Source organism: Amblyraja radiata, unplaced genomic scaffold, assembly GCF_010909765.2.
Source record: "Amblyraja radiata isolate CabotCenter1 unplaced genomic scaffold, sAmbRad1.1.pri scaffold_389_ctg1, whole genome shotgun sequence".
NCBI classification, from domain to species: domain Eukaryota; kingdom Metazoa; phylum Chordata; class Chondrichthyes; order Rajiformes; family Rajidae; genus Amblyraja; species Amblyraja radiata.
The window spans coordinates 7555-19415 of NW_022630516.1; the positions used below are offsets into that span (position 1 = coordinate 7555).

An 11861-nucleotide genomic window follows, 5' to 3' on the forward strand; every position below is an offset into this window, starting at 1 on the left:
ACACACACACAGGGAGACACACACGGAGACACACACACAAGGAACACGCAGGGAGACACACAGGGAGAGACACACACACAGGGAGACACAGACACACACACATAGGGAGACACATACACAAAGGAAGACACACACACAGGGAGACACACACACATACAGGGAGACACGCACACAGGGAGACACACACACAGAGACACAGAAACACACACAAAGGAAGACACACACACAGGGAGACACACACACACAGGGAGACACACACATACAGGGAGACACGCACACAGGGAGACACACACACACACACACAGAGACACAGACACACACACACACACACACACAGGGAGACACACACACACACAAGGAGACACATACACAAAGGAAGACACACACACAGGGAGACACACACTCAGCGAGACTCACACACAGGGTGACACACACACAGGGAGACACACACTCAGGGAGACACACACACGGACACACACACGGAGACACACACGGAGACACACACACACATACACACACACGCACACAGAGGGAGACACACACACAGGGAGACACAAACACAGAGAGACACACACACACACTCAGGGAGACACAATTACACAGGGAGACACACACACACAGGGAGACACACACACACACACAGGGAGACACATACACAAAGGAAGTCACACACACAGGGAGACACACACGGAGACACACACACAGGGAGACACACACACAAGGAAACACGCAGGGAGAGACACACACATGGAGACACACACACAGGGAGACACGCACACAGGGAGACACACACACAGGGAGACACGCACACAGGGAGACACACACACAGAGGGAGACACACACACACACAGGGAGACACAGACACAGGGAGACTCATACACAAAGGAAGACACACACACAGGGAGACACACACACACACAGGGAGACACACACACAGGGAGACACACACACACACAGGGAGACACACACAGGGAGACACACACACAGGGAGACACACACAGAGGGAGAGACACACACGGGGAGACACACAGAGAGACACACACACACACACAGGGAGACACACACACAGGGAGACACACACACAGGGAGAGACAAACACAGGGAGACACACACACAGAGAGAGACACACACACACACACGGTGACACATACAGGGAGACACACAGACATGCACACACACACAAGAGACACACACACACACACACACACACACACACACACACACACACACACACACACACACGGAGACACATACACAAAGGGAGACACATACACACACGCAAACACGGGGACACACAGACACACGCGCACACACACACACACACGGAGCCACACACACACAGGGAGCCACACACACAGGGAGACACACACACACAGGGAGACACACACACACAGGGAGACACACACACAGGGAGACACACACACACAGGGAGACACACACACACAGGGAGACACACACACAGGGAGACACACACACAGGGAGACAGACACACACACAGGGAGACACACACACAGGGAGACACATACACAAAGGAAGTCACACACACAGGGAGACACACACACACAGGGAGACACACACACACAGGGAGACACACACACAGGGAGACACACACACGGAGACACACACACTGGGAGACACACAAACAGGGAGACACACACACAGGGAGACACACACACACAGGGAGACACACACACACACACAGGGAGACACACACACAGGGAGACACACACACAGGGAGACACACACACTCAGGGAGACACACACACAGGGAGACACACGCACAGGCAGAGACACGCACAGGCAGAGACACACACAGGCAGAGACACACACAGGGAGACACACAGGGAGAGACACACACAGGGAGAGACACACACACAGGGAGACACACACAGGGAGACACGCACACAGGGAGACAGACACAGACACACACACACACACACACATGGAGACAGACACACACACACAGGGAGACACGCACACACAGGGAGACACACACACAGGGAGACACACACAGCGAGACACACACACACAGCGAGACACACACACAGGGTGACACACACACAGGGAGACACACACTCAGGGAGACACACACACACGGACACACACACAGGGAGGCACTCACACACAGGGAGACACATACACAAAGGAAATCACACACACACAGGGAGACACACATGGAGACACACACACAAGGAACACGCAGGGAGACACACAGGGAGAGAGACACACACAGGGAGACACACACTCACATAGGGAGACACATACACAAAGGAAGACACACACACAGGGAGACACACACACATACAGGGAGACACGCACACAGGGAGAAACACACACAGAGACACAGACACACACACAAAGGAAGACACACACACAGGGAAACACACACACAGGGAGACACACACATACAGGGAGACACGCACACTGGGAGACACACACACACACACACACACACACACAGAGACACAGACACAGACACACACACACACACACACACACACAGGGAGACACACACACACACAAGGAGACACATACACAAAGGAAGACACACACACAGGGAGACACACACTCAGCGAGACTCACACACAGGGTGACACACACACAGGGAGACACACACTCAGGGAGACATACACACGGACACACACACGGACACACACACGGAGACACACACGGAGACACACACACACATACACACACACGCACACAGAGGGAGACACACACACAGGGAGACACAAACACAGAGAGACACACACACACACTCAGGGAGACACAATCACACAGTGAGACACACACACACAGGGAGACACACACACACACACAGGGAGACACATACACAAAGGAAGTCACACACACAGGGAGACACACACGGAGACACACACACAGGGAGACACACACACAAGGAAACACGCAGGGAGAGACACACACATGGAGACACACACACAGGGAGACACGCACACAGGGAGACACACAGGGAGACACACAAACACAGGGAGACACACAGACACACAGTGCGACAAGATACAGGGAGACTCATACATCAAGAATACACACACCAGTGAATACACACACACACACGGGAGAACACACACACAGGGAGAACACACACACACACAGGGGACACACACACGGGAGACACACACACAGGTATACACACAACACAGGGAGAGACAACCACGGGGAGACACACACACGAGAGACACCACAAAACACACAGGAGACCACACACAGGGAGACACACACACAGGGATAGACAACACAAGGAGACACCACACACATAGACACACAACACACACATCACGTGACACATACAGGGGACACACATACCATGCACACACACACTTGAGACAAACACCAAGTCCCTCAGGGAGACACAGCCACACACACACACACACACACACGGAGACACATACACAAAGGGAGACACATACACACACGCAAACACTGGGACACACAGACACACGCACACACACACACACACGGAGCCACACACACACAGGGAGCCACACACACAGGGAGACACACACACACAGGGAGACACACACACAGGGAGACACACAAACAGGGAGACACACACACAGAGACACACACACACAGGGAGACACACACACACACACAGGGAGACACACACACAGGGAGACACACACACAGGGAGACACACACACACACAGGGAGACACACACACAGGGAGACACACGCACAGGCAGAGACACGCACAGGCAGAGACACACACAGGCAGAGACACACACAGGGAGACACAGGGAGAGACACACACAGGGAGAGACACACACACAGGGAGACACACACAGGGAGACACGCACACAGGGAGACAGACACAGACACACACACACACACACACACAGGGAGACAGACACACACACACAGGGAGACACGCACACACAGGGAGACACACACACAAAGGAAGACACACACACAGGGAGACACACACAGCGAGACACACACACACAGCGAGACACACACACAGGGTGACACACACACAGGGAGACACACACTCAGGGAGACACACACACACGGACACACACACAGGGAGGCACTCACACAGGGAGACACATACACAAAGGGAATCACACACACACAGGGAGACACACATGGAGACACACACACAAGGAACACGCAGGGAGACATACAGGGAGAGACACACACACAGGGAGACACACACTCACATAGGGAGACACATACACAAAGGAGGACACACACACAGGGAGACACACACACATACAGGGAGACACGCACACGGGGAGAAACACACACAGAGACACAGACACACACACAAAGGAAGACACACACACAGGGAAACACACACACACAGGGAGACACACACATACAGGGAGACACGCACACAGGGAGACACACACACAGAGACACAGACACAGACACACACACACACACACACAGGGAGACACACACACACACAAGGAGACACATACACAAAGGAAGACACACACACAGGGAGACACACACTAAGCGAGACTCACACACAGGGTGACACACACACAGGGAGACACACACTCAGGGAGACACACACACGGACACACACACGGACACACACACGGAGACACACACACACATACACACACACAGGGAGACACACACACACACACAGGGAGACACACACACACACACAGGGAGACATACACAAAGGAAGTCACACACACAGGGAGACACACACGGAGACACACACACAGGGAGACACACACACAAGGAAACACGCAGGGAGAGACACACACATGGGGACACACACACAGGGAGACACGCACACAGGGAGACACACACACAGGGAGACACAGACTCAGGGAGACACAGACTCAGGGAGACACAGACACACACACACACAGGGAGACACACACACAAAGGAAGACACACACACAGGGAGACACGCACACAGGGACGGACACACACAGGGAGACACACATACACAAAGGAAGACACACACACAGGGAGACTCACACACAGGGAGACACACACACGGAGACATACACAAAGGAAGACACACACACGGAGACATACACAAAGGAAGACACACACACAGGGAGACACACACAGGGAGACACACACACAGGGAGACACACACAGGGAGACACGCACACAGGGAGACACGCACACAGGGAGACACGCACACAGAGGGAGACACACACACAGGGAGACACAAACACAGAGAGACACACACACACACTCAGGGAGACACAATCACACAGGGAGACACACACACACACACAGGGAGACACACACACAGGGAGACACATACACAAAGGAAGACACACACACAGGGAGACACACACAAGGAGACACATGCAGGGAGACACATGCAGGGAGAAACACACACAGGGAGACACACACACACACACAGGGAGACATGCGCACACACACACACACAGGGAGACACACACACACACACACACAGGGAGACACATACACACACACATACACACACACAGGGAGACACAGACACACACACACAGACACACACAGGGAGACAGACACACACAGGAGACAGACACACACAGGAGACAGACACACACACACACAGGGAGACACATACACAAAGGAAGACACACACACAGGGAGACACACACACACACACACACACACACACACACGGAGACACACACACACACACAGGGACACACACACAGGGACACACACACGCAGGGAGACACACACACAGGGAGACACACACACACAGGGAGACACACACAGGGAGACACACACAAGGAGACACACACACAGGGAGACACATACACAAAGAAAGACACACACAGGGAGACACACACGCAAGGAGACTCACAGGGAGACACACACACACATGGAGACACACACACACAGGGAGACACGCACAGGGAGACACACACACACAGGGAGACACACACAAAGGAAGACACACACGCAAGTACACACACTGGGAGACACACACACACACTGGGAGACACACACAGGGAGACACACACTCACACACACGGAGAAACACACACACAGGGAGACACATACACAAAGGAATACACACACAGAGGGAGACACACACAGGGAGACACACACACACAGGGAGACACACGCACAGGGAGACACACGCACAGGGAGACACACACACAAAGGAATACACACACACAGGGAGACACACACACAGGGAGACACACACAGGGAGACACACACACAGGGAGACACACGCACAGGGAGACACACGCACAGGGAGACACACACACAGGGACACACACACACACAGGGAGACACACATACACACAGGGAGACACAGACACACAGGGAGGGAGACAGACAGACACACACACACACACAGAGGGAGACACACACACAAAGGAAGACACACACACAGGGATACACACACACACAGGGAGACACACACACAGGGAGATACACACACAGGGAGATACACACACAGGGAGAGAGACACACAAGGAGAGAGACACTCAGGGAGACACAGGGTGACACACAGGGAGACACAGACATGCACACACAAACACGGAGACACTCACGGGGACACACAGACATGCGCACACACACAGGGAAACACACACACAGGGAGACACACACATGCATGTGGACACACACACACACAGGGAGACAGACACAGGGAGACTCATACACAAAGGAAGACACACACACAGGGAGACACACAGGCATGCACACACACATATGGAGCCACACACACACTCAGGGAGAAACACACACGGAGACCGACAGACATGCGCACACACACACTGGGAGACAGAGCCACACACACACACACACACACGGAGACACATACACAAAGGAAGACACACACATAGGGAGACACACACACACAAACACGCACACACGGGGAGATACACGCACACACGGGGAGACACACACACACACAGGGAGACACACACACACAGGGAGACACACACACACAGGGAGACACACACACTGGGAGACACACACACACAGGGAGATACACACACAGGGTGACACACAAAGGAAGACACACAGGGAGAAACACACACGGAGACACACACACACACACAGGGAGACACACGCACACACACACACAGGGAGACATACACAAAGGAAGACACACACACACAGGGAGACACACACACAAGGAGACACACACACAAGGAGACACACACAAGGAGACACACGCAGGGAGAAACACACGCAGGGAGAAACACACGCAGGGAGAAACACACACAGGGAGACACACAGGGAGAGACACACACAGGGAGAGACACACACGCAGGGAGACACGCACACAGAGAGACACACAGGGAGACACATAAAGGAAGACACACAGGGATACACACACATACAGGGAGACACACACACAGGGAGAGACACACAGGGAGACGCACACTCAGGGAGACACACACACACAGGGAAACACACAGACACAGACAGGGGTACACACACACACACAGCTTTCCTTACTCCCCTATCTCTCTTTCCTCACCTCCCTCTTTCCTCCCCCTCCCTCTTTTTCCTCACGCTTCCTCTTTCTCTCTTTTCTCCTTCCCTTCCTTCATCCCGTTTCTACATTCCCTCCCCCTGTCTCTTTGCCGCCATCCCTCCCTTTTTTTTCTCTCCCTCCCTCTCTTTCCCCGGCCTCCCAATGGGGAGACTGGCGGGCACGGTGCAGCGTGGATTGGCGGCGCTGGGGCTGCCGTGTGAGTTGAAGGGCAGGAGGGAGGGAGGGAGCGAGGTTGCCGCGGCCGCCGGCAGCGCAGAGCTCGCAGACCGCTCACAAAAGCGCTGGCACCCGCTGCCCGGGACTGACGGGCTTCCACAATCCGTGCAGATCGCTGTCAAGCGGTGCAAACTTGAGACAAACTGTGCAGCAAAGATCCAATAGCTCCGCTATAGGATCTTTGCTGTGCAGGGACTGAAGAGAGCCTGTTAGCGTGAGAATTCTGTCTTCAGCGTGAGGGCGTGAGAATTGGCTGAAATACGTGAGTGTCACGCTCAAAGCGTGAGAGTTGGCAGCCCTGTTTCTCTCCCCTGAGGTCAATAATGTTATAAACCCTCAGGGGAATGAAATAAACCCGGTCTGTGGGGAAAACTGAGGCCAATAATGTTATTAACCCACAGGGGAGTGAAATAAATCAGCAAAGAATAGACAGTAGGTGCAGCATTAGGCCATTCGGCCCTTCGAGCCAGCACCACCATTCAATGTGATCATGGCTGATCATCCCCAGTCAGTACCCCGTTCCTGCCTTCTCCCCATATCCCCTGACTCCGCTATCTTTAAGAGCCTTTAACAATTTTGTTCAAGGTAAATCCCCCTTCCCCACTTGCCTCTTCACCATCTCATCCATCTTTACCGCCTCCCCTCTCCCCCTCCCCCTCAAACCATCTCCCCCCGCTCCCCTCACATCCCCTCTGCCCTCCCCCCTACAAGCACTAGTAATATTCACGTTAGTAATGTCCTGTTTGCCAGCCTGTTGACCCTCTGTGTTCCCCTCCTGCAGGGTTTAGGATTCGTTGCTGTGGACGGTAAGACGGGGAAGTGAGCGGCCATTGAGGGCGACCAGGGTACCCCCCCCCCCCCCCCCCCCCCCCCATCTGCTCGGTGTGCGGACTAAGCTTCGATGGAGGATCACATGACGGGGCGCAACAAGGAGAAGTGTTATAAGTGCGATATGTGTGGCAAGGCCTGGCAGTGCCTGAGCGAACTGGAGGCCCACCGGCGGGTGCACACGGGAGAACGCCCCTTTGACTGCTCGGAGTGCGGCAAGAGCTTCATGACGGCTCCGGTCCTGAAGGTCCACCGCCAGTTGCACACGGGCGAGAAGCCCTATGTCTGCTCCACATGCGGCAAGAGCTTTGCCTGGTTGTCGGGGTTGCGGGCTCACCGGCCGGTGCACAGCAGTGAGCGGCCCTTCACCTGTTCCGACTGCGGCAAATGCTTCAAGTCGTCCATCAACTTGAAGCATCACAGGCACCTGCACACTGGGGAGCGGCCCTACACCTGCAGCAACTGCGGCAAGGGCTTCGCCAGCTCCAGGAAGCTGGAGGAGCACCAACGCACCCACACCGGCGAGCGCCCCTTCACCTGTGCCCAGTGCGGCAAGGGCTTCACCAGCTCCGGTAACCTGCAGTCCCACCAGCGGGTGCACTCCGACAAGAGGCCCTTTGTCTGCTCCGACTGCGGCAAGGACTTCAAGTGGGGGAACGAGCTGAAGATCCACCAGGAGTTGCACACGGGGGAGGCGCCCTATGACTGCTCCACCTGTGGCAAGAGCTTTGCCCGGTTGTTGAAGCTGCGGCGGCATCAGCAGGTGCACAGCGGTGAGCGGCCCTTCACCTGCCCCGACTGCGGCAAAGGCTTCAAGACGTCTATGACCCTAAAGCAGCACCGGCGTTTGCACAGCAGTGAGCGGCCCTACACCTGCAGCGACTGTGGCGAGGGCTTCATCGACTCCAGCAAGCTGGTGGTGCACCAGTGTACCCACACCGGCGAACACCCCTTCACCTGCACCCAGTGCGGCAAGGGCTTCACCCAGTCCAGCAGCCTGCTGGTGCACCAGCGCACCCACACCGGCGAGCGCCCCTTCACCTGCACCCAGTGCGACAAATGCTTTGCCTCCTCCAGCAGCCTACTGAGGCACCAGCGCACCCACACCGGCGAGCGCCCCTACATCTGCAACCAGTGCGGCAAGTGCTTCGCCCGCTCCAACAGCCTGCTGTACCACCAGCGCACTCACACCGGTGAGCGCCCCTATACCTGCACCCAGTGCGGCAAGGGCTTCAGCGACTCCAGCCACCTGCTGAGGCACCAGCGTACCCACACCGGCGAGCGCCCCTTCACCTGTGCCCAGTACGGCAAGGGCTTCACCCACTCTGCCAGCCTGCTGTACCACCAGCGGGTGCAAGACTGCGAGCGTCCAGTCCCCAGCCTGGTAAGTGGAGAGAGCTTTGCCATGGCCTCCCATGCCCTGTCTCACCAGCACGTGCACACCAGTGGCCAGCCCTACGACTGCCCGAACTGTGGCGAGGCGTTTGACAGCTCGCGGAGTTTGCAGCAGCACCAGCGGACCCACGCCCCACCGTTTCAAGAGGGCATGAAGGCTGCAGGAGCACCAGCGGATACACAGACCATGATGGAGAAGGTGAGGACACACTCTACGATGGCCGTATAAAACTAGACCATTGCCTGTGGCAGATTGTCTTATCTCAGCTGCCGCTGGAAGTACAACGTCTGTTGGGCCTTTTTGACTGTGGCGTCGATGGTGGCCCCCCCATTGATCTATCGAACATTGATCTATTCTACATTTTCCCTGAACTCCGTTCCCTTTGCCCTGTTTTCACTCCTTACACGTCCTCATCTCTGTATCTCCTATCAGACTGAAGGTGTAACCATTTAACCATATAACTATATAAGAATTACAGCATGGAAACAGGCCATCTCGGCCCTTCTAGTCTGTGCCGAACACTTATTCTCCCCGTCCCATCTTCCTGCACTCAGACCATAACCCTCCATTCTTTTCCCGTCCATATACCTATACAATTTATTTTTAAATGATAAAATCGAACCTGCCTTCACCACTTCCACTGGAAGCTCATTCCACACAGCTACCACTCTCTGAGTAAAGAAGTTCCCCCTCGTGTTACCCCTAAACTTCTGTCCCTTAATTCTCAAGTCATGTCCTCTTGTTTGAATCTTCCCTACTCTCAATGGGAAAAGCTTATCTACGTCAACTCTGTCTATCCCTCTCATCATTTTAAATACCTCTATCAAGTCCCCCCTTAACCTTCTGCGCTCCAAAGAATAAAGACCTAACTTGTTCAACCTTTCTCTGTAACTTAGTTGCTGAAACCCAGGCAACATTCTAGTAAATCTCCTCTGTACTCTCTCTATTTTGTTGACATCCTTCCTATAATTAGGCGACCTAAATTGTACACCATACTCCAGAATTGGCCTCACCAATGCCGTGTACAATTTTAACATTACATCGCAACTTCTATTCTCATACTTCTATACACACACCAAAAGCTTTCTTTTCCACCCTATCTACATGAGATTCCACCTTCAGGGAACTGTGCACAGTTATTCCTAGATCCCTCTGTTCAACTGCATTCCTCAACTCACTACCATTTACCATGTACGTCCTATTTTGATTTGTCCTGCCAAGATGTAGCACCTCACACTTATCAGCATTAAACTCCATCTGCCATCTTCCAAATGGCCTAAATCTCTGTAGACTTTGAAAATCGACCTCATTATCCTGAATTTTCCAGAACAAGGGGTCACAGTTTAAGGATAAGGGGGGAATCTTTTGGGACCGAGATGAGGAAAACATTTTTTACACAGAGAGTGGTGAACCTCTCGAATTCTCTGCCACAGAAGGTAGTTGAGGCCAGTTCATTGGCTATATTTAAGAGGGTTAGATGTGGCCCTTGTGGCTAAAGGAATCAGGGGGTATAGAGAGAAGGCATGTACAGGATATTGAGTTGGATGATCATATTGAATGGCGGTGCAGGCTCGAAGGCCGAATGGCCTACTCCACCTATTTTCTATGTTTCTATCCACAACCTCACCAATCTTAGTATCATCTGCATACTTACTAATCCAATGTACCACACTATCATCCAGATCATTGATGTACATGACAAACAACAGTGGACCCAACACAGATCCATGTGGCACCCCACTAGTCACCGGCCTCCAACCTGACAAACAGCCATCCACCATTACTCTCTGGCATCTCCCATTCAGCCACTGTTAAATTCATCTTGCTACTCTACCATTAATACCCAACAATTGAAACTTCTTAACCAACCTTCCATGAGGAACCTTGTCAAAGGCCTTACTGAAATCCATATAGACAACATCCACTGCTTTACCCTCATCAATTTCCCGAGTAACTGCTTCA

General features: G+C 53.6%; 1 protein-coding gene across 1 annotated transcript; it reads left to right on the forward strand.

Annotated features, from left to right (window-relative positions):
• Positions 1–8441: 8441 nt before the first annotated feature.
• LOC116969890 (zinc finger protein 2-like) lies at positions 8442–10336 on the forward strand. The gene is made up of 2 exons (XM_033016645.1): positions 8442–9690; positions 10332–10336. Exons 1-2 carry the CDS (start codon positions 8577–8579, stop codon positions 10334–10336), a joined length of 1119 nt encoding a protein of 372 aa, XP_032872536.1. The 5' UTR covers positions 8442–8576.
• Positions 10337–11861: the final 1525 nt, after the last annotated feature.

Coding starts and splice junctions, on each gene's coding strand:
- LOC116969890 (XM_033016645.1), top strand. CDS start 8,577: ATGGAGGATCACATGACGGGGCGCAACAAGGAGAAGTGTTATAAGTGC.